At 36.9% G+C, this 24,660-nt stretch overlaps 3 protein-coding genes across 3 annotated transcripts; all 3 read left to right on the forward strand.

Annotated features, from left to right (window-relative positions):
- Window positions 1–764: 764 nt before the first annotated feature.
- Window positions 765–7,008, forward strand: sec11a (SEC11 homolog A, signal peptidase complex subunit). The gene is made up of 6 exons (XM_085353007.1): window positions 765–919; window positions 1,354–1,463; window positions 2,419–2,568; window positions 2,898–3,017; window positions 6,506–6,563; window positions 6,652–7,008. The coding sequence occupies exons 1-6, from the start codon at window positions 869–871 to the stop codon at window positions 6,700–6,702; spliced, it is 540 nt and encodes a 179-aa protein (XP_085209133.1). The 5' UTR covers window positions 765–868; the 3' UTR covers window positions 6,703–7,008.
- Window positions 7,009–9,158: 2,150 nt separating this feature from the next.
- Window positions 9,159–9,879, forward strand: nmbb (neuromedin Bb). Its single transcript, XM_085353019.1, has 3 exons — window positions 9,159–9,315; window positions 9,543–9,730; window positions 9,826–9,879. Exons 1-3 carry the CDS (start codon window positions 9,159–9,161, stop codon window positions 9,877–9,879), a joined length of 399 nt encoding a protein of 132 aa, XP_085209145.1.
- A 6,523-nt stretch (window positions 9,880–16,402) lies between these two features.
- On the forward strand, window positions 16,403–22,611 carry LOC146639504 (tetraspanin-3-like). The gene is made up of 7 exons (XM_085353032.1): window positions 16,403–16,468; window positions 17,749–17,940; window positions 18,924–18,998; window positions 19,373–19,474; window positions 21,512–21,664; window positions 21,781–21,864; window positions 22,374–22,611. The coding sequence occupies exons 1-7, from the start codon at window positions 16,406–16,408 to the stop codon at window positions 22,464–22,466; spliced, it is 762 nt and encodes a 253-aa protein (XP_085209158.1). The 5' UTR covers window positions 16,403–16,405; the 3' UTR covers window positions 22,467–22,611.
- Window positions 22,612–24,660: the final 2,049 nt, after the last annotated feature.

The raw sequence follows: 24,660 nt of genomic DNA on the forward strand, positions 1-24,660 counted from the left end.
TTGAATTCAATAATTAAGAAATGTGGGTATGTGGATGTGTGTGTGCAACATAAGGAAGTGGTTTAAAAAATGAACTGAAGAAGCTTCTCAGATGAGAGGTGAAACGTCTTCAAGCAACTTAAAGAAGTCCAAGCGCTTTTCTTTCCAAGCTCCTTAGACTACGAGAACTGGATGACTGAGAACCTTCACAGACATGGTTTATAAAGTGTGATGTGTTCTGATTATTGTTTTTTTTTTTCTCCCACAGAAGATGTTTAAAATTCCTTTGGTTAACGCAAGGTGAAATCTGTCAAAATGTGAGCTGTTTGTGAAAAAGCACCAAAGCTCTGCCACACAGTTAACCAACACCCATTCCCCCCAAAAGTGAGCCTTACTTTAGAATTTTCTATTTGGACAAAGTGTGCAAATATATTTATATATTTCCTAGACTTTTATTTTTTAACTAATTTAAAATAATATATATCTATGTATATATTTGTTATGTATATATTTCATTTTGAATTAAAAAAGAGAATGAAAAATGGATGTGTCCTTTTTTGTCCTTTTTTCAATATAGTGTCCATGTTCATTGTTTTCATTTTCAGGACATATCTTAAATTCTACAGTAAACTCCAACAGAAAACACAGCAGCCAGCTGCACGCTTGCAGCAGACAGTGTGGTGTCCTTTTTTGGAAACCCCCCTCTGCTCGCGTCTCGTATCCTGAACTGACACCTCAACACAGCACTGTTGCGCGGGCGGGACTTCCGGTGGAGCGCACCCGGAAGTTTCGGATGCAAGTTTTACTGCCCGACCGTGCATCCATATGGTCGTCACTGTAAACGTTTTAATGTGATTTAGGACTTTTTCTACACCCTAGTTTTGCAAAGATGTTATCGTTAGACTTTCTCGACGATGTTCGTCGCATGAATAAGCGGCAGGTAGGTACCAGACCGTTAGTTCACGGCCACCTCTTTGTATGGCAAGTGAGCTCATAGCTAATGATGACTAGCCGCCGACCCCGTTTTTACCGTTGCAACCTCTCTGCGCCATCAAAAGTGTTTTGTTTCATGCGCATTTATATTTTAAAGCTCGTCCTCTCTAATGCATTACGAAGGGCCTATTTTAACCACGTGTAAAAAATAAAATAAAAATAGATGACTTTGGTGTAGCTAGCTGGTTTCCTGGTTTAACATTACTGTCATAGCACCGCTAGCAAAAGTCAAATGCCGAATGTGCTAAAAATGAATCACCACTGAATTCACAAACGCACAGCAATGTTGCCGTGTTCAGTAAGTTGGGCTAGTTTATACTTGTTAAGCATGCAGACTTGTATTTTGAAATAACTCGTTTTTTTCCCTCGTTTTGTTTGCAGCTCTACTATCAGGTGCTGAATTTTGGTATGATTGTTTCCTCTGCGCTGATGATCTGGAAGGGACTCATGGTTGTCACTGGCAGTGAGAGTCCTATTGTTGTTGTTCTCAGGTGAGTTCGGTGTTTTTGTTGTTACTTTAAATCTTGTCCCTTTTTAATATCTGCTGATAATTTATGTTTGTGTAAACTGGAGGAAATTCCTCTGTGTAGTAAAGAACCATGTTCCATATGGTGGTGATTGGACTTTCTTGCAGATAAAAAAACAATGATATTCTCCAAGGATATTAAGCTTTATACCTTAGAAGTGGGTAACGTTATGATTTTTGAAGTACATATTAGGAGAGTTGTACACATCCTTCAAAAGGCACATTTCTTCTTTACATTTTAATGCGTTTGAGCTCACATGGTTGTCCAAGAATGTGCAGCAGACTGAGTTCAGATGCACCATGTGTCATTCCCCCCTCACTCTCTCCATGCTTTACTGCACACTCAACACTGCCTTATCCTATTAGGATGCAAAGCTCAGTTTTCCTGTATACTTTTATTAGCTCTTTCTTATATGGCGTTTTGTATAGTTTTGGGGGTTGACAACATACTCTTTATGAATTAAATGAACTGTTTCATTGTTGTGAAGCTGTGTAAACTGTTAATTTCAAACAGGATGTGATGATTTGCAAATCATGTAAAGCGTATATTTAAGTGAAAATCAAGATGCTGAAAGTTAGAATTTTAACTGTTTACTTACATCTGATAGCAGCAACAGGTTTCAAGACTGAGCGAGGGGCATGTTTACCACTTTATGTACGCCATTATTTGCCAAAGCTGGTAATGACTGTGATTCAGATTACTTTATGACCCTGTGTAAGTAAGATTCATATTGGCATAGGTAAACTTGTTTTATAACCCAATTAAAAATTTCTTAGCTAGTGTCTTGATTTATTTTTAACCTTATATAAGCTATGCAGCATAAAACTGTCATTTTTAAAGTAGGCATTAATGCTTATTCCAAACTTAAAAAAATTAAATGTTGCCAGCTTTACTAATGTGGGCATCTTTTGTATTTCAGTGGAAGTATGGAGCCAGCTTTCCACAGAGGAGACCTCTTGTTTCTGACCAACCGGGTAGAGGATCCAATCAGAGTTGGAGAGATTGTTGTCTTCAGGATAGAAGGCAGAGAGATCCCAATAGTACACAGAGTACTAAAGATTCATGAAAAGTATGAATGTGTATTTTATGAGTGTTGTTTTGTTAGGTTGGATTCCCATTCCCATCTGTTAAACCGGAATTTTATTATATTTTGACTGATGTGGTGAAAAGGATGGGGCACTCAAGAGCAGCAGAAAGTTAAGCTATTAATGTAGCATGTTGTGATCTAACACCTTGCTGCACTTTGTTGGATTTCCTTTGATTTGTCACCAGTTTTGTATTTAATGTTCTAGGAAGCCTCTGTTATATTACACACATGAATCCTCATCCTTACACAGTATTGAAATGGGTATTTAGTGACGCTGCGGTCTGAAAATCATGCTGATACTTTGTTCACAGGGAAAATGGAGACATTAAGTTCTTGACCAAAGGGGACAACAACGCAGTTGATGACAGAGGGCTGTACAAGCAGGGTCAACACTGGCTGGAGAAAAAAGATGTGGTGGGACGAGCTAGGGGGTAAGTATTTTGGTTGGGAAAAAATGCATAGGAGGACAGATGTCCTAAAACATATTTGATACAGATAACTCCAATAAAATGTATCCCAAAAGGTTGATTCTGTTCATCTGGACGTAGCGTTTTCAGTGGGAGAAACTTTTCGTCACTCATCCAAGTGACTTTTTCAGCCTCAGTTGACTGCAGGTTCCCCAACTTTAGAAACAATACATTGCACAATGACTTTTCATTTCACATTTCTCCCACTGAAAACGCTATGTCGACTGATGCTCTAGTCTTGTCACAGGTGAGAGCAGGTTCAAAATAAACATGTGTAGATGTGAAAGAGTCCAGAGTTGTGGTGATGTTATACTCTCTGCAACATCATCTAGCATGACCAGTTCTGGAGGCTCAGCGATAGCCTGGGAAGCCATATTCTTAGAGAATTCGATTGAAGTTACATAATGCTTGCGACTGTAGTTGAAGACACAGTAAACCTTCTTGTAAGGTTTTTGCTCCTGCATGGTATGTATATGGATGTGCTAAGAGATGGTTTACCTGTACAGCCCAAAGGTGCTGCGTGTACCATCTTATGCTACCAGTAGTGAGAAGGACACAAGCAAAAAATCAGAACTAGAAAGAAATCAGCCTCGATGGATAAGGTATTAAGATATACTCTTCGCAGTGGTTGCTTTGCTTGCTGCTGCGATATTGTCACACAGTTGCTTTTATTTATGCCTGCCATTAAGGCACGGGAAGCTGTTGCAGTATTACCCTGAATGATAGGTGTTGCCCCTCAGACAATAGCGCCACATAAGCGCTGATATAGGAAGAGAGGAAGTCAAAACTGGAAGGAAACACTTGCACAGCATTTTATCAACAAAATCAACATCTCCCTCTGTATATCTGTGCATCTCTGAGCTTCTGTAGTGGAATATCAATTAAAGTAGCAGTGGAAATCAACACTGTGATAGACTTGTTGTCTAAATCCTGCTGCAGCGGCTGTGGCACAATGTGCCAGGTTACAAAATCGAGGTGCATGTTTGGCAAAAGTGCCACAGGCATTGTGATGTGAGATCAAAATCGGCATGTGACTACCCATGATGGGGGTGCACGGCGAGCATAAAAACACCATAAGGAGAAAGCAATGTACTGTGGCCATAACCTTTAAATGTTTTTGTGGCCTGCTTTGTTATTGGCTCTCGAGTGCAACTGTTGTCACTTTCATTTGGATCAAAGCAGGATAAATGAATTCAGTTCAGTTCAGTTCAGTTCATTTTTATTTCAAACATTTCAAACATGTGCCTTCACAATCATTACAAAATATCATTCCATTATTTGTTTGAAAAGGAGTAGGCTGAAGTATTTACTTATTTGTCCCTACCCCCTCAAGTTTTACCTCTCATTCATTTAATTTTTTTTTGTCTTAAATTAAACAAACAACATATGAAACATATAAACATATGAAGTAAAACAAAACATAACATACATAAATCAAAAACAAGAAATTAGCAAGCCCCACCACAGTATAGTTTCTTTCATATGAAAAATACAGAATGTGTATATTTGCAGATACACAAGTTATGGAAAAACAACAAACCAAAACAAAACAAAAAAACAACCAAAAAAGAACCGCAACACCATTACCAGCAACATTACCGTCCTGGGTTAACCCCGTTTTCTTCATTCTTATACTTATTTAAAATTAGGTTTTTATATTTTACTTTAAACTGTTTTATGTTTTGACTGTCTTTTATTTCTTCTGTTAGACTGTTCCATAATTTAACTCCTGCAATTGAGATTGACATAGTTCTTAAAGTTGTTCTAGCACTTTGTATTTTTAAATTCCATTTCCCTCTTAAGTTATACCCACCTTCTCTTTCTATGAACAATTTACAGATTTCTTTGGGAAGCAATTTATTTCTGACTTTATACATTATTTGCGCTGTTTTAAGCTTCACCAAGTCTTGGAATTTAATAGCTTGCATTTTGACAAAGAGTGCATTTGTATGGTCCCTGTACCCTACATTATTTATTAATCTAATGGCCCTTTTCTGTATTATAGTTATTGTTTGTGTGTTACTTTTGTATGTGTTTCCCCAGACCTCTACACAGTAGCTCATATATGGCAGTAGTAAAGCACAGTATAAAATGTGCAGTGCTTTCTGATCCAACATATGCTTTGCTTTTCCCAGGACGGCAATGCCCCGTGCCAATTTCCCCCGAACATAAGTAATGTGTGGCTTCCAACAGAGCTTGTGGTCAATGATCACCCCAAGAAATTTTATTTCATTTACTCTTTCTAAATATACATTGTCAACACATATTTCTACTTCGATGTTTTTCTTTTGGTTTCCAAACAACATAAATTTGGTTTTATCGAGATTCAATGATAATTTATTTATATCAAACCACTTCTTTAATATCGTTAATTCCTGTGTGATCATTTCCAAAACCTGTGGCAATTCCCCACCTGCACACAGTATATTTGTGTCATCTGCAAATATTACAAACTTTAAAATCTCCGATACTCTGCAGATATCATTTAAGTACATAATAAACATTTTTGGACCCAGTACTGAACCTTGAGGTACTCCACAAGCTATATCCATCAAATTAGATTTATATTCATTTATTTGTACATATTGTTGCCTATTCCCTACATAGCTTTTTAACCATTCCAAAACCACTCCCCTAAACCCGTACTTTTCCAGTTTTTTTAATAGAATTTCATGATTAACAGTATCAAACGCCTTCTTTAGATCTAAGAAAACTCCGAGCGCATACCTCTTATTATCCATACATTCACAAGGGTTTATGCTTCATATGACATCAGTATCGTTTGCTTTTCACCAACTTTGTGTTATATTGCGATGATTGGGTGTTCCACACTTGGACTGTATATTTATAAATATATGTAACTAATATAACAGCCACTATTGGTTGGTGAAGTCCCATTGTGAAGCTACATTTTTTTCTGCTTATCCTGGAATATTGAAAAACTTCTTGCTGGACATGGAAACGAATGAAAAGTTTTAGGTGTTGTTTGTGAACCAGGTTAAAGCCAAGATCCAAAAGGAAACTGTTGTGTGACAGCTAATTAACACATTTCCTTATCTAAATCTAGCCAGAAGAACAATATGAATAGTTTACACACACATACTACATAGCGAGTGGTCCAGAACAGTACAAGCAGGAAAACAGTCCATGTAGGTTTAAAAAACAAATGCATCTAAGGAAGCTTTAATGTTAGGTTGGTCTCGATACTGAATAACAGGCCACTCGCTTGAATATAGAAGTTTATTCTGTTGACTTTGAAGCTTATGCACTTAATAGCTACAACAAGTAAATGTAAGTGCTTAAAACAGCATTTTAAATCCAGTGTAACATTCATACTTGCTCATTCTAAAATTCATTGAAGGAAGTTTTAGACGTTTTGTTTATGTGGATTACATTGTGTTACAGTATGTGTCAATAACATTTAACAGCATTTTCTTTTTAATCATTTCCAGGTTTGTGCCATACATCGGAATTGTCACCATCCTCATGAATGATTACCCCAAGTTTAAAGTATGTTGGCTGCAAACAATCTCTGGTTTTTAGGCTTAAAAATGTAGAATGTGTTCTGATTTCTTCTTCCTCTGCTATAATTCTGCAGTACGCTGTGCTCTTCTTGCTGGGTCTATTTGTGTTGGTCCATCGGGAGTGAGGTGCCCAAGCTTCAGCACTTGAGAAGGATAAACTACGTCCAGGAAACCTCAGTCATGCCTTTCAGAACAGAATTAAGTTAGACTTTGTCAAACCCAACTGGCTTTTTGTACCATTTGTTTGAACATTTTGTAGAAATGTGGATAGGGTGTTTACATTTGAAATATCCAAGCTTTAAAAATATTTTTGTGAGGGAATTAGGCTAAAACTAGCATGTAGTCGCTCTTTATTTGTAATCTTTGGAAAGTGAAACGGCGTTCTTAATGACTAATTCAGTCGTTTCTTTCCTGTTAAATTCATTGTCTTATGTGACCAATATGTGAAGTATTTTATGACAACTGAATATGAATGAAAATTAAATATGAAATCTGGTTACCATCCACTATGAATTATTTTACTCTGTGTCTCTGTGATTTCTTTTTTCCTCTGCCTGTTGAAATCAGTGTCAAACATCTTATACCTTCTCGTAAAAAAGAAATTATACAGTTTATTTGCTATTTGTTTGGAGTTCTTCAAATATTTGAAAAATGAGTTTTTGTATTTCTGTTGCTGGTTGTCATTAAAGTTTTCAAGCATTGTTAGTAATGCTATAGAATTCATGTATTTCTTCATGTGGAATTGGTAAAGAAAGTTAAGAGTTTTGATGGTAAATAATTAGTTCTTTCTGGTTTTGGGGTTTGTTTGTGTGTCCCCACCCCCCATAAATTCACCATCTGATTCTTGTGTGTGTGTGAGAGAGAGAAACTGGGGCTGTGTGAGAGAGAGAAACTGGGGCTGTGCCAGAGATAATTTGCTGCTCGCACATTTTGTTGCAAATTAAATGGTGTAATGGCTTGTTTGGTAAATTTCTATTTAAAGGTCAGTGGAGTGGGGTCCAGTGTTTTATTTCTATGGGCTGAGCTTTAATGACTGCAGAAATGGTTGTTGATGACATCAACACACTTGCAATCAAATCTTGGATATCCAGCTTTAATATGTAATCATATAGTGGGAGGTGTAAACTATAATTTTACTATGGATCCACTTGAAATTGTGTTAAGGCACCTGAACTCGGATTGAAATTGATTGCATTTGCAGTTTTCCTTTGACCTGAGAGACGACCTTGTTAGGTGTGGATTGCCACTTCCATTTGAAGCCATGTATATTTATAAACCAATATTTCATAAATATGATGCAGTCTTGACTTCAGACACTAAACTTTCATATGAGTTATGAAGTGTTAAAGAAGTATTTTCTCAAACCCTGATTTTTGAACCAAGCTTTGTTAATTAATTTTGGTTTGGCCTTCAATGAACAAAGCAAATCCAAGTAACCCCAAGCATTAGTCAATCCATGAAGTTAATTGTAGACTTTCGTGTCTAAATCTATTATTTTGACCCTTAGATGCTGATGTCCACATATCGTAAGGCAGCCGTGGCTGTCTCTTACCATTTAATCTGTGAACATAGGTTTGTCTTGATGGTGAGGTGGTTTCCTAATTAAACTGACATTCAGCTGTGCACAATTTATGAAATCACAAGATTGTGTGCTAATGTGAAAGGTTATAAAAGAGCAAGATTTAAAACTGCAGCTCTTTCACTATACTTGTAACTTTAGCACCCTGAAGTGACAGAGAGGCCATCTGTCTTTTCAGCTCTAAATTAGCAGTGAGAATCAGCAGGTTCTCTTGTCCACGGAGAACTGACGGTGATCACAGTGGCATGTTGCAACTGGCCAAATGTCATGTTGCTCATTGTAAGGGGCTAGGCATGGCCATGGGAGAGAGAAGGGGTGTAGGGACCTTAGCAGGAAATGATTATATGTGTGATTATGCTGGAGAGGAAAGCATTAGCTACCCCCTGTGTAATTTTGTGGCTCTAACCAGCAATTTGCACCAACAGTGCACAACATTTAAAAAATCATTAGTTTTTGCTCACCTATGACACTTTTATACTAATAGTTAAAATATAGTCTACTGCGATGCTATATAGAATCATACAGATTAAAAATAAACTGAAAGGTCATGATGACGCATTTGATTGAATTCTCTTAAAAGAAATGCCATATGCATCCACGCATATACCTTTTCCATTTTCCGGAACTTCTGAAAACAATTCCAAATACAGAATTTTATTTCAGTTAATAAACACACATATGTGTACCGGTATGTTGCTGTTCATAGCTTGGTCAGAGGAGTGTTTTTCAGCAAAGGTTCCTGTCTGCTCTGAGTAAGAATAACCGCGTGGCGCGTGAAATACGCACAGCCCGACGCGCAGACCAACAAAACCTTGAGAATGACTCAACTGTCTTCATTTCAATTTATGCAGCAAGCTGACTGAAAAATATACGCATCATACAAAGAGCCCACCCCGGTCGGGAGAGCCTATAAAAGCTGGATACATCGGAGCAATCTACAACCAACAGGAGACACTTGGAAATTTGCGCGCTGGAGGACACTTCACTAGTTGACACGCTGAAATGAGAGGGTTTACACTGAATAATGTCTGCCAGTGTGGCTTGTTTACATATCTTGTTTTATTTTCTTTCACCGCTGCAGTGAGTTTCGACCTGACTGAGCTCAGAAATAAAGTTGCAAAAATCAAAGTGCATCCAAGAGGCAATCTTTGGGCTACAGGTAAGAATATCTGAAGTTACACTGTAGACACATGGGTCGTATTTATGTTGGGTTCCATCTCATCTTTGTATGTATTTTAATAGATAGCATGTTTCTTTCTTTTTCTTTTCTTTTTTTAAAAAACATTTTTATTGTGTTATGTTTTTTTGAAAAGTTATTATGTCTTATGTCTTCCAATTTTTGCTTAGTTTAAGCAATAATTAATGGGTGTTTCTTCGATTTGGAAGGACATTTCATGGGCAAGAAGAGTGTCGTGGATACTCCTATGCTGCCTTCAAATGAGGACCAAGGTGCCGATGCGCTGGAAGTCACCCTTCCTGCAGAGCAGAGTGCGCTCGGGGAGCTTTTCCAAGAGTTTCTGCGGGTGGCGCTGCAAGCGCAGATGGATACACAAGAAAGTCGTTCGAAAAATCAGGCGAGAAAACTTTCCCACGTTTTTGATATAAGATGTCAAAAGGCTGTTTCTGTGTTATAATATACTAACTCGCAATGTCATGCTCTCTCTTTCAGGAGGCGGACTTGTTGATGAAGATTTTAGAGAACTACATCCGAACCAGAAAGTGATGTAAAGGATACAAACCTGGCACGCATTAACATGGATCGAAGGTCACCTGGGCTTATGAGTTAAAATAAATAAGAATCGTGTACAGTCTCATGCTCATCATGATTGTAATTTACTGTAACTGGCTTGCTCATTTGCAATACATCTTTTTTTCCAATTATTTTGATGGATCTATTTTACATGTTCTTGTCATTTGTTTAGTTATTTGTATTAAATAAAATAATGATTTGCACTGCTTTGACTTTGATGTGTGATAAATTATAGATCGATTTGTTCTTTCTGATTGCAAAAGCCCCTCCCAAACAATTCATTAGTGAGCCTAAACACTGATTTTATTATATATACACCGCTGGTGTCCACTTGCACAAGAATGAGCAACACAGAAAAGATGCAGGTTGATAATGCTATAATGTCTGGGCACCTTTCATTGAGATGAGTTGAATTCATACTTTGGTAACACTTGTGGCCTAAAACACAGTATTACAGATATGGATAAAGGTCTTATTTATACACCTTTCATTAACATTTGCGTCAACCTTTTTTTCCCTTATAAAAATAACACTTATATAAATATAAATGTAGGAAGCTTACATAAATCACACTTCTTAGTTTCCTGAATATTTTGACATGAAATCAATATAATCTTTGTACTTTTTTTGTCCTTTGCATAAAGGGATGATCTGTTCTCTCGATCAATATTGGTCGAGCGCAGTGAGATGGCCCATGCAACTTCTTTGCCTTGAGCTATTCTGTTGTATTTGAAATGGATAGGCTATTTCAATTTCTCTCCCACAATGCCTTGTCTGCTTTGTGTCATTTCAAGGTGTGGATTGTGCATCAAATCCAACGTGGTGAGAGGTGTGAGTAGAGGAAGTCTTTATAAGCTCTAATACACCTTTCCGGCAGTGTTTTTGAGAGGGTCAAGAACTGTTATCTTGATATCAGTACGATATGAACCCTATTACCTATGATACACCATTTGTTCAAAACTTTTAAAATTATAGTCATGCAAAAACATAACATAAAAAACATAATTCTGTATCCATGATAGTTATTGCCAGTTTCTGCTGAATATGTACATTTGAAGATGGGTAAGAACCAGATATTATAACTATTTTGAGCCCTGTGCAAAGTGGGAAGCTTTCTTGAAAAAGAAAAATCCATAATTTTCTTTTGTTGGGCACTTGGCTCACTGAGTTTGTTACACGAAAAAAGAACTAGTGCCAAACTCAGATAAACATGTAATTCATGAAAATGCCTACAACCAAATGATTCTCTGTCTCAATAAGATAAGATAAGATAACCTTTATTAGTCCCACACGTGGGAAATTTGTTTTGTCACAGCAGGAAGTGGACAGTGCAAAAGTTATGAGGCAAAAATTAGAATACAATAAGAATAAATACAGTACACAACTGTACAGAATAGAATAAAATAAAATACTATATACAGTAGAATAAAATAAAATAAATATACAATAAGATAAAAATAGAATACAAATACAAATACTATATACAACTGAGTAAAAATACAACGATGGCTGCTTCGTGTCTAGTGCTGATCAGAAAATCATAATCCTCAAAACTTTTGCTCACGCTTTCAAAACCTACTTTTCATGACACCAAATCAACACTGAATTATTTTGCAGTTAATCAATTCTCTTTCTCTTCATTAAAAAAAGAGTAACGAGTGTTTAGCCAAACACAAGGAAATCGAAGTGATTTTGAATATAGCGTGATTGTTGATGCTGGACAGGGTGGTCTGAGTATTTCAGAAACTGCTGAAATGCTATTCCAATAAACAGATGAATGAATAATTAATTCTAATACATTTTCATTTACAATCAACTCCAGGGAAGGGTCACTATAGATAAAGAGGAGTTGAAAATGATTTACTTTACTTCTGGATAGAGCTCCTTCCTTGCTAAAGTTACATGTGGAGATGTGTCTGCTTCTTAGTAGTGTGGGAGTCCCACTGACATGCACAATTCAACCACAAATCACAGTACTGCAAATAACAAACTGTTGTTACCTGGCTACAATTGTAACTGTGCCATATTCTATTGAGTGGTAAATTCTAGACTGCTGTAGGCTGTTAACATTTTGTCTATTTTTGTTAGAAACTGGGTTATCAAAATTGACCCTTAAGTTTGTAACTTCTGATTTTTGTATTTCACATTAGAATCTGGAGCACACACATTTATAATTAAGTCTTTGTCCAGTAAACAACAGCTTTCAGATCCTGGAATGTTCAGGTGCAGGATGCTGTGTCCAACTAGGTTAGTAGGCTAGAAAATTGGCCACAATTTTTACAGGAAAATAAGCCTGCACAATAATTTGAAGGAGAATGAAAAGCACTAAAACATGCTTTTAAAAATGACAAAAGGAAAATCGATAAAAAAAAACATTCTCGTTCCTTTTTCTTTTCTTTTCATTTTTATTTTGTTTAAAAGTGCGAACATGTGTCCTGGAACTTTGCAGTCATCACATAGATATGCAAAATGTACAAGCATTTGATTTTTATGAGAATTTTGGTATTTTTCTTATTTATTTATTTATTTTAAATGTGAGGCAAGTGACTGTTGCAGTTTGATGTAGTGGTAAAATAATTAGTAAAGTCCAAACATGTTGCATGTTTAACTCTTGAGAAAGGTGATGTTTTAATAAAATCTGAGCATGTGCTTACTTACTACTAGGAAAGTGAGAAACACTGTTCCTCTATTCTCTGTTTACTTTGCACTTGTTCCATTGCTCATTTAACTGAGGAAAGAATGCTGATTATAGATGGGATAGAACTAGAGAGTGATAGAGAAGGATCTCTGAGCCAACGTGTCAGAAAAAGCTTGTGTCAGAAAGATTCAGAGATGTATCAGTAGGAGTAGGCCAGAACTTTCTTGGAGATAATGTGAACTGTGTCACAAGTTTATGGCATCAAATGGAAAACACACTGTCAGGAACAGGTCAAGTTGAGCATTTTTGAGATGTGCAGAGGAGGTATGGTGGATATACTGGCAAAGAGTGTTGAAAATGCAGCTGCCAGGCAGGAAGACAAGAGGAAGAACACAGAAAAGGTGTATGGATGTAGCAAACAAGGACATCAAGAGCATTGGTGTGACAGAAGAGGATGCTAGGGATATCGATATGTTGACAGATCTGCTGTGGCGATGCTAAAGGGACCAACTGAAAGAAGAAGAAGAACAAGAGTGGTCCATCACTTGTTATTTTTGTTGATTATTTTATATTTATGAGTTCTGACCTTATCTCTTTTTCTTTCATATAGAATGGTCCAGTATATCTTATGCTAAAGGAAGCACCTTTCCTTAGTAGTTAGAGATTTTGACCAGATTGTGTTATGACTGCCACATACATACTTCTTGGACATTTCACACTGGAGCAAATTTGACTACTTGACCACATCGAAATACCAAGGAGGGAAAATTAACATCTAGAGGAAGTGCAAACAATAGAAATGCACAAGGACCAGTCATTACTGAATAAAACAGGAAATTACTTAAACCGAACCTAATAATGCAAAACTATGAAATCATTCTGTTATTAAAGCTTTGTCCAAAAAAACATCCTCACTAAGCAACTCAGTCTGCATCTCAAGTCAATTTCAAGTCCCAGTGTGGTCCTGTTTTTAAATGTGTACCTCCCCTTCTCTTCCACTTATCATTTTCAGGGTCACAGGGTGGCTGGAGCCTATCCTAGCTGTTTTAGGGCGAGAGGCAGGGTACACCCTGGACAGGTCGCCAGTCTGTCGCAGGGCTAAGACATAGAGACAGACAACCATTTGCACTCACATTCACCCCTATGGGCAATTTAGAGTTACCAATTAATCTAACCCCACTAACTGTATGTCTTTGGACTGTGGGAGGAAGCTGGAGTACCTGGAGAAAACCCACACCAACACGGGGGAACACGCAAGCTCCAAGCAGAAAGACCTTGGCCTGGTGGCGGAATTGAACACAGGACCTTCTTGCCGTGAGGTCCTGAGTGCTAACCAATGTGCCACCGTGCTGCCCATAAATAAAATTTGCACATACATAGATAAAAATATAGAATTTCATGATTTTACTGAGGGGTAATTAGTTTTAAGAATATGGCCCAAAGTTACAGTTATGTATGCCTCTGCCATTGGAACATTTGGTATTCCATTTTTTGTCTTTTCTTTTCTTTTTATATTTTATATTGTGCTATTTTAATCATGAATTAAGTGATTGCCACAGGCAAACCTGATGCATAATTCACATAGTGAATATATGTTGTGTCAAAACAGGCAATCTCTGCTAGTGAAATTTGTAAATTCCATTGTTGTTAGTTTGAACACCAAAAGCTCACAGAGACGAATTTATCCAGTGTTCTTGCAATAAAGCCATGGCTTTGGGCACCACTTTAGGTCATTACTGATAGAGTGTTGCATCTAATTTTCTCCTGTGTAATCCATCCTGCACTCTTAAGAAACATGCGAGCCTCATAGGTGACATGTATTTCTTACATTTGTTTATTTTTGCCAGGGGACTGTGTGGGCACGCTGTGCTTGTTATTATTTATTCAAGCCTGATACTGAACACCTAAAAAATTCATGGAGTTGAAAAACAGATTATTATATGGTTGTAGGCTGTTCTTGCCAACTGCTCATTCTTGATAAATCTCTGTCTCACAATTTGTGTGCCTTTGTAAAACTAGCAATGATACACTGCCACCCTCTGGCATAAAACCACTCATTACACATCACTGACATCTCAGTGTGGAATTTCCCTGTTGGATTTTTAAGAGCTTCAAAGGAAGGTGCTGATGAAAGTATAAAAAATAAAACGAAAAACACGTAAATCAATATTTGTCTTTATGGGAGTCTATATGTAAGTAAATAAACATATAAAACTGACATTTGATACAGGCGAGTGAACACAGTTGAACCTGAATCATATGCAACAGCAGATTGTTACAATACTTGGATCAAAAACAGTCACAAGAGAACTATTCTCTACTACTACTACTACTCCCACATCATAACCAGTTCTGACAATTTTAGGTCCTTGTGTAGATTATTCAAGGAAACAGTGCAGGGTATCTAAAAGCATTTTTTCTAATTCCATTCTGACTCTAGAGATAAACACTTGTAAAATATTATGAGAGGATAGGGCATACTGGCAGCAGGTTTTACACATAAAAACAGACAAATAAGAAGGAAAGAGCCCAAGCTGAGATTTATATATGAAAAAACAACCAAAGGGAAGTCTGCGGACAGCAGCACACACAATTTCATCAACCAGTAATAACATGTAAAGCACAATGGTAGACATTATCTAACCTCTTTAGGTACAGGTGCTAGGCCAGGTGCATTTATAACGAGATCATCATAATCTAATAAAAATTCCTCACCTGGAGGAATGTATTTATTTGTATAAAATAAACTTAATTTTCAATTTCAGTTTCGTTTGCAAAAGTTCAGTTTGGACACAAGCTTTTCAACATGAGTTTTAAAGGACAAATTCTGGTCTATAATGATGCTTAAATACTAGTTGTGACCATTTCAGTTTCACCCACTTAAGTGTTTTTGATTTTAGGAAGTTTCAGTGTGTTTGCTATTGTCTAAGCTGTATATTTATGAGATTACAAACAGCAAAATACCAAATGTTAATCTGTTCACACTTGAGTTTTATAATATAATCTGATAGGTCAAAATAAAAAAACAAGGCATTCAGTCTCAGTTCATGTTAGGTAGTTTCATTGTATATCGGTGTTAACATGCTTTAAAAAAAGACTCCCAAAGTTTTCAGTCATTAATGAGTTAAGTGATAAGGTTTAAGGTTTAAAGACAGGGTTGAGCTTGACACCATGAAGCTATTTTACTTTGCTAGCTTTGTTAACAAACTCAAAGGACATAGATAAGGAAAAACTGTTTAATGAGTGCAGTCATCAAGATAATAAGACATTAAATAAAATTAAAAAATACATACATGCATTAGTCTATTCATGCCAGTTTATGTTTCTCAGAAACCTCCTGCCTACAATATTGGAAAGCTGCAGTAAAATAGGAGTAGCACAGCTGGTAGTTGGCATGAAGGAAACTTGCAGCTGTGGAGAGCAGCATGTAGGGAGAAGAAAGAAACACCCCACATGCAAATTCTAAATATCAAACTTGTTGAGTTACTTCTAAAAGACTGATCAAGCTCACTTTAACTCTGGTGCTGTGTCAGAACTTTATGAAATAGATGCTGTTTCAAATAACACCGCACGATAGATTTACAGACTCACAGATCATTAGCTCAAATGTAGTACAATGTTGTAGACAAACGTCCCAGCATTACCCCCAGTTTGTTTGTTTTGAATGGTGACGTCACCAGAGCACGTGACCGAGCAGCGCTTCCTTGCGGCTATTTTATTGGTCAAACCTAGAAGAATCTGCACAGTGGGGTAGGACGAAGCCATTTTATTATTTTAACAGCAAAGGTGCAGGTGCATCAGTATTTTATTTTTTAAATATACATATATACTAAGTCTTTCCATTTAAGCTCTCTCGATACGATGGGCCAGTGTGGGATTACGTCATCTAAAACCGTCTTGGTTTTCCTCAATCTAATATTTTGGGTAAGGAAACGGCAGATGCTTGAACAATGTGCAGCATCCCAGTAAGGCCAAGGATGGAGACTGTTAGCAAACTGCGCCAGAGATGCACTGCAGTTAGGCGATAAAACAGATGCATTATATGGCGGTAATTATGTGTACAGACTCACTCTGACGTTAGTGTTTACTGTAAGATGCACGGACCTTAACTGGAAACCCATTTGAGTGGTTAGCAGTAGCTGTAGCTGTAGCGTGTTCTTTAGCTGCCGCCCACAACTTATAGCTATGACGTTATGCAGCAGCAGCTGAGTTAACCTCCAGCGCAGTTTGAGCTGCATCATGCTAGTATATTAAAAGAACAGCAGAGCTAAATTAAAGCATGTATAGATGAGCAAAATTCAAAATATACGATCAAGCAGGATGACTGAATAATATAGAGACGTGAGGCCCAGTCCACACTGCTTATGCGTGCTTTGTCTGCGAGCCTGAATTACCATTATTCATGTGAAGCTATGATGTCGTTATAGCACATGTGGGTGATTGAAATGTCTTGTTTTTGTGTCCAAGTTCATGATTTCTATTTAAAATCATTTATTAAATGAATTACTTGTAGGTTTTTAATTTGATAAATAAATAATATATTTATATTTTGAGTTTATTCAAAAAATATATATGATTTACAATTTTTCCGTTTTGGTAAACATGCCTATATTTGTGTGTGAGTATAAAAGCAGCATAAGGAATATTTCTCTATTGGATATCATGTTGTAGATCTTATATATAATGTTGTGTTTGTAGCATTTTGAAAAAATGTTTTGAGTTTGTAAGGCTGCTATCTTGTCCAGGACTCTCTTGGTTAAATAAAAGTAGTGAAAAAAGAGAAGACTAAGAACACTTTTAAAGCTGGGGTTTAAATTATTATACATTCAAAATCTGATATAACAATCATTTTAAAGCTGTTCAGCTCATTAAAATAATTGTTTAATGGTTTGCATGTTCTCAAATGTCAGGGTGGTGCAACCATACAAAAACTATAGTTTAATTATGAAATCAAAAAACTAATAATAGGGGAGAAGTGTATGCTTTTGCTACCAAATAAAAACGTTAACACAGACGATTAAGTAAAAGCCTGTCTGAATTGAAAATAATTACAAAAGTTGCAAAGATGGCTTAAGTCAGGTGGTGCAACTGCAAGAAGTGTCAGTTAAATTCTTTTAGGCCGAAAATGTATTATTAAATGATTTGCACTCACATAAATTGAAGCATTGGAAAAGCAGGTTATTTTTCCCTGTTTCTCTCTGCAGGCTGCAGCTGGAATTTTATGCTACATTGGAGCTTATGTGTTTATCACATATGATGACTATGACCACTTCTTTGAAGATGTGTACACGTTGATTCCAGCTGTTGTAATCATAGCTGTCGGAACTCTTCTCTTCATCATCGGTTTGATTGGCTGCTGCGCAACAATACGTGAAAGCTCCTGTGGCTTGGCAACGGTGAGTGAAAAAAGTGGTTGTATGCCTATGGTAGGAAACTGTAGGAAACACGTTAAGAAGTGCCAAGGAAGGTGGGTGATATATATCAAGAAAATTTGCAATAGCTATATTTCTGATGATAAAGTAAAAAATACTGAATGGTGTTTTTCATGCTTGCAGTTTTCAGGCAGCACCATTAATATTGTAAGTAAAGGAAGGGCATTTTCACAATATTGGCACTAAAACCTCATTTCTACCTGGGATGCTGTATATTGCTTTGAGCTTCTTAACTAGCATTTTAAAGCCCTTCCTTTCGACCATCACTAATGGTGGTGTTGAGCATAACTTGCAAGTGCTGCGCTTGGGGGAGTCGTTTGTTTACATTTCAGTCAGACATCAGCAGCTGCTAGTATATCATAGCCTTTATATTACCTTCATAGCATGGTTGTGTTTTTGCCTCAAGTGCTGAAAGAAGTTTATGTCTTTAGTGAGAACAGTTTGTTGCACATTTTGAGAACTTTTTGCTTTGTTGAAAGTTGGTGAAGAAACTCCCTTTTTTAATTTACTACTGGGGGATGCTGACAACCGACTCTTGCTGGGAATGTACATACATGGCTTTGCTAAAGCAATAATAATGCAATATGGGTTTTAATGGGAGTTTATTGAATTAAATTGCAGTAGTGGAAGAAAATACTTAAAATGCGGTAAAAATGCAGGGAGGGATTTTAAAAATAAAATGCCAATAATTTGACATTTTCACTTGTTTTGGCAATTTTGATTGATACAACCTCACATTGCATTGAAATTACATTAGAAAAGACACTTTTTATAAATGGGGACAATTATTATTATTATTATTAATTACTAATGCATTCAGTGGCCAACTGCCTATTGATTTAAGAGTTTTAATATAGGCTTTAAGACAGAGAGGAAATGTCTTATGTTCAATATTTTCTTTAATTTTAGATCAATTTTACCATCAGCTTTCTGTCCCTGTTTTTCAGTTTGCTGCCATACTCCTGCTGGTATTTGTAACGGAGTGTGTGGTGGTGGTGCTCGGCTACATATACAGAGCAAAGGTAAACACTGTTTTGCTGGTCACGTTCTCTTCTGTTAAAGGCGACAATGTAATGCTGCTGCTAAATCTTAATTTGTCTCCTGTTTCAGGATAAATTACCCACTGTGGCAACCCCTTGTGAACAAGGAAGTTTTTATGTAATTTACAAATAAATGGTTTATTACTGTGTGTAAAACAGCTCCTTCTGCTGTGAAGAATAAATGTAATTAAATTAGCCGCTCTCATTTATCCTTAATCTGTTTGGATTAAAGTGCTTCTATAATTAGTTTTTTGACAATGTTATAAGACTAAGTCAGCAAATTACTTTGAGTGAGCAATGAGTGGTGAATAGTGACAGTTGTGTTATTTTTTCTTTTCTTTTCTTTGTTTTTATAGGTAGAAGATGAGGTGAATCACTCCATTCAAAAAGTTTACAATGAATACAGCGGCACCAACACTGATGCTCCTAGCCGGGCGATTGATTATGTGCAGAGGCAGGTGAGAAAAAAACTTCTATTGTGACAAATGATTTTGTCATCTAAAACTGAGGAAAAAGTGAGTGCGTGCAGTTTTTAATTACGTTACTTTTTATGCTTTCCTGGTAGTGTGTGTATATATATATATATATATATATATATATATATATATATATATATATATATATATATATATATATATATATATATATATATATATATATATATATTAGGGGTGCAACGATACACAAAATTCACGGTTCGGTTCGGTTCGATACTTTGGTGTCACGGTTCGATATTTTTTCGATACAAAAAAAATGTTCATGCCTTTTTAATTTGTCATTTATTAAAATTATAAATATATATTTTAACTCAAAAGTACAGTTTTTAAATTTAACCCTAACCCTTGTGCGTGTTTTTTATTTTGACAGTGAATGCGCACCTGCGGACCACTTATGTGCAGCCCTGGTTATTTAGCTCGTCATATTGCAGCCACAGAAATTATTTTGTCCATGAAACCATAAAGCTGCACTTTCTTTTTGCCTTATAGTCTGATTTGTCATAACTTCTCCGTTTTGTGGTAAGCTTTTCTTTGGCTGTCACTTCTTCACCCTGACCTGTCTTATTTGGCTCAGCAGAACTAAAATATATATCTGTCTGTGAAGGTTCTCAGTCATCCAGGTCATCGTAGTCAAATATAAATCCTGCTGCTTTTACACACGCACTCACATAAGCTCAGCGATTCTCTGCGCGATCAACCTCTCACATGTGTAAGCTGCGGGAGATTTCACTTGTCATGTTTGCATAGTAAGCTAACGATTAATAAGACGATGTCAGAGGAATTGGTGCGCAAATTATCATCACTCACAGATCAGTGCTGTCGCTCTCTATACACAGTTCGCACGATTGCAAAGTGAAAGCAAAAAAACAAGCGCAAATTCAAACGCGATTTCAATATGTCACATATTGACAGTGGCTCACCGATGCCAATGACATAATTACCCAGCTACATTTCTGAAAGAATGCAAAAGCATTGACATATATTTTTCCTTCCTACAATAGCCCGACGGGCAGGGAAGAGATAGATTTTGGTAGCCCGACTTTTCGCTAGCTCCGGGACGTCGGGCTAGCGATATTGCAAGCCCTGTATCTGATTGAGGAATCACTCATCTTTGGAAAAGAGAGTTTATTACAGAGAAATGGCTCTTTCCAAAATAAAAGCTATACTATCTGCTTCTTCTGGGCTATATTCTCAGCAGCATAAGGAGAATCATGTGCTAACAGCTGTCTAAATGACTCGGCTAAAGTTATTAGCATGCTTGCTTTTTTTTGTCTGCTTCCACTTGTCTTTGCACTAGGATGATGTCGGCGTAAATGTGCAGTCATATTCGTTGTGTTCCCACTAGTGCTTTCAGGTTAATCTCGTTGAAATGACCTTAACGCCACAACACGGCAAATCTCCGTTAACGAGCTACCGCCGATCGCCCCGTGCGTGGGGCTAGACGGCCAACACGTTAACGAGCTAACTGCGCTAACACACTAGTTCCCACCCATGTAATTGAGCATTGCATGGCACATCCAACATACTGTTTTACTTTAGTCCATGATTCGCTTACCTTCAGGGTCATACGTCACATGAAAACCAAAATAATTCCAAACGCCAGATCTGAATGAGGGTGGGGGAGGTGCCCTGCGCTCTTCCTTCTGACGATGCTGTCTGTGTTGAGCGCTCAGTGGATCTGCGCTCGACAGTGCAGCCTAGGCGGAGTAGTCAAACGCAGATTCACTGAGCGCTCAACACAGACAGCATCGTCAGAAGGAAAGTTGATAAAATAAATTACAAATGTTGTATTGTTCGATACATATGCGTACCGAACCGAAAGCACTGTATCGAACAGTTCAATATCGATACGAATATCGTTGCACCCCTAATATATATATATATATATATATATATATATATATATATATATATATATATATATATATATATATATATATTAGATGATGATGAATTTTAAAATTGTAATTAAACATTTTCATCCACCGTTTGTCCTAGCTTCACTGCTGCGGCATTCACAACTACTCTGACTGGAAGAACACCCACTGGTTTAAAGAATCCAAGAACAACAGCGTCCCCGTCAGTTGCTGTCAGCCCAACATCAGCAACTGTACAGGCACGCTCACTCGACCAGCAGATCTTTACCAAGAGGTACACACCACTAGTTTGGTGTCTGTAATTAAATCGTTTGCAGAGACTGTAAGTATTTTCCAGCATGTTACAAGTGTGTTTATAGCTGGAGAACTTTTTTTATTTTTCGTCTTTAGGGATGTGAAGCTCTTGTTGTGAATAAATTAAAGGAGATTATGATGTATGTCATATGGGCTGCGTTGACTTTTGCATCTATACAGGTAAGGAATATAAGCTGCAAACACAAGGGTCTTAAAATGTTGACACCTATATTTTGTCTTGCAGATAGTTATAGTGAGATTTTACATATTTATATGCCGCATCATCTCTCAGCTAAAGCTTATAATCAGAACTATATTTAAAGAGTCTTGCAATAGACTCAGGTGAGTAGGGTGTATTATTGAAACTGCAGTTGTCTTGGTAACAAGTGAACTGAAAGTAGCTCTGACCTAATTGAGACAAAGTAAATGTGGTCAAAGACTCTATGTTTAACAAAGCATCTATGCTGTGGTTGTTGTCAGCATAACATCCAACTTTACAGCCAGAGTCCATATAGTGATAAATACAAGTATAGTTCTTATACATTACAGAGTATGTTCTATAGTGTGTCCCAATATTCCTGTTAAAATTTGAAACTGTTGAGTTGTGCTGTTTAATGAAATTCACATGGAGGTTGCTGAAGGGAAAAAATTAACTTCACAGTTTTGATCCCTGTGCTGTCTGCCTGCAGATGCTGGGCATGCTCTGTGCTTGCGTGGTGCTGTGCAGGAGGAGCCACGACCCAGCGTATGAGCTGCTGGTCACAACCAACAGCTATGCATGAAGAATGCAGCCGGCCAAAAAAACACTAAGAAAATCAACAGGAGCGTCACAGGACATGTTCACACTAGTTATCAGCTATAGTTATATAAGCTCAAGCACACCTTGCACAATTCATGATAAAGTAGCGAACACTGACGTTTTGGGTGGGGGCTTCAAGGGAAAACCATTTATTTATTGACATGCTTTCCAAGTTCCTGTTACTTTTAAATGTTTATCCTTTTGTTACAAATACTGAAATATTTACAAAAGCCAAAGTTGTATATGGCTAATTGATTTCTGATTATTGATGTGCAATTTTTTTCTTTAAATTGTGGCTTCATAAAATTTGTGTATATGCCCAATAAGGATGACGAGAAGCTTAAATGTGAAAATAAGACTGGTCGTGTTGTATGAAAGCTTTTTCTTGGCGTGCTATTTTGCACCATGGCTGGAACTCTGGAGATATTTAGTGGTTGTCCAAATGTATAAGCTGTGTTAAAAATAACATGTACTCTGTTACCAAGGCCTTGGTTTGACCAGACAAATCTTTTTAGCATAGTACAGATCTGACGTTTTAATCTTAGCTGTTCCATGAATGCAGTCTAGTTTTTAAGATTTGCAGAATAAGAATTATGAATGTTTGGTTTTTTTAGGTGTTGGAGCAGCATCTCATTCTCAAAGCGATGTTTGGTGAAAGAGTTGTTTATGTTCACAAATATTCCGATTGTAAATTTCCAAATCAGGCTTCACTAACAAGGCATTGCTAAGATATAAATTGTGAATTAACTATTTGGTCTCCAGTGCCATCAGTAGGAGTATTATCAGTGTTACCTAAAGATTTATATATGTAGATTTAATCGGTTACAGTCACACATTTACTTGTTTAGTTTGATTTGTTAAGTTTAAACCTGATTTTTAAAAAAATACACATTCTTTGTACCTTGTAGTGAAAGTGTGTACCCTTTTAATATTTTTAAGCTGTTAAGTTGATCCCATATTTAGCTAGTTCCACAGAAAAATATGAGCGATAAAAGGAGACAAATAAACTCATACACCTCAACTGGATTCTTTTAATTTTTTTTTTCACGTGACAGTAAATATGCTACCAAAAAACCCAAACCGACACAAAGTACTTAAACAAGCAATATCATATGGCTATATCATCAGGCGCATGGAATTATATTAAACATGTTTAAATGTGCCGTCACTTGACAAGCATAAAAATAGTTTATTCTAGTAGTTTGTTCATCTGTATGTGCTACTTTTGTAGCTGATGGTCTGTGGAAGGTTTACAGAAAAACTTTTATGTACAGCAGATATAAATGATGATTACTACAGTCATATGAAAAGGAACGTTTTTGCAGGATTTTATGCAGTCCTGTGAAAAACACATTACACAGTGGGTAATTATCAGCCTGGTGCTGCTAATCAAATGCAACTGATCATCAGCAAGTTTGACCACCTCTGTAAAAGAAGAAGTTTTGGCAGATTACTAATTTGGAGCATTTAGTTTTGTTATGTTAACGCTACAAGACCACATCTACTTCCCAGTAGTAAATTCCCCAGCAATTTCACCCAAAGTCTGACCATGCAATACTTAGAAAAATTGCAAAAGGCCAAGAGCTACATTCCTCATTTAGGGTGTTATATCTAAGTTCCTGACAGTACAATTCCTGAACGAGTATGGCTTGTTTGGAAGAATTGTAGGGAGAAGATGGAATAATAGTTTAGGTTTGCAAAGTTGTATTTGAGCAAACCAAAAGACCTCCAGAACAAGACCAAAGAGAGATGCCTAGTCATAATGCAAAGGGGCACATTTATTGGAAGCCAACTGCGCATCAGCACAAACACCCCATACCACTGTTAAGCATGGTTTTGGAGGGCTGATAATTTGGGCTCATTTTGCAGCCATTGTATTTCAAAGAACACCAGAGTCAAGAGTGAGGCCATCTGTCCGACAGCAAAATCTTGGCCAAAACTGGGCTATGCAATAGGATAATGATCCCAAACACATAAGCAGGATGGCTGAAATAGAAAATATGTTGCAAAGTCCAGACCTCAACATGACTGAAATGCTGTGGCTGGACCTTAAGAGACCTGTGTGTGAGCAAATGCTCACAAACCTAAATGAACTGAAGCAATGTTGTAACGATGAGTCTTCAACAACAGCGTGAGAAACGGATGAAGTATAAAAACGATTACTTCATGTTATTGCT

This window comes from Diplotaxodon limnothrissa, linkage group LG1 (assembly GCF_057381915.1).
Source record: "Diplotaxodon limnothrissa isolate DT_005_m linkage group LG1, D_limnothrissa_male_GT1.1, whole genome shotgun sequence".
Classification (NCBI taxonomy): domain Eukaryota; kingdom Metazoa; phylum Chordata; class Actinopteri; order Cichliformes; family Cichlidae; genus Diplotaxodon; species Diplotaxodon limnothrissa.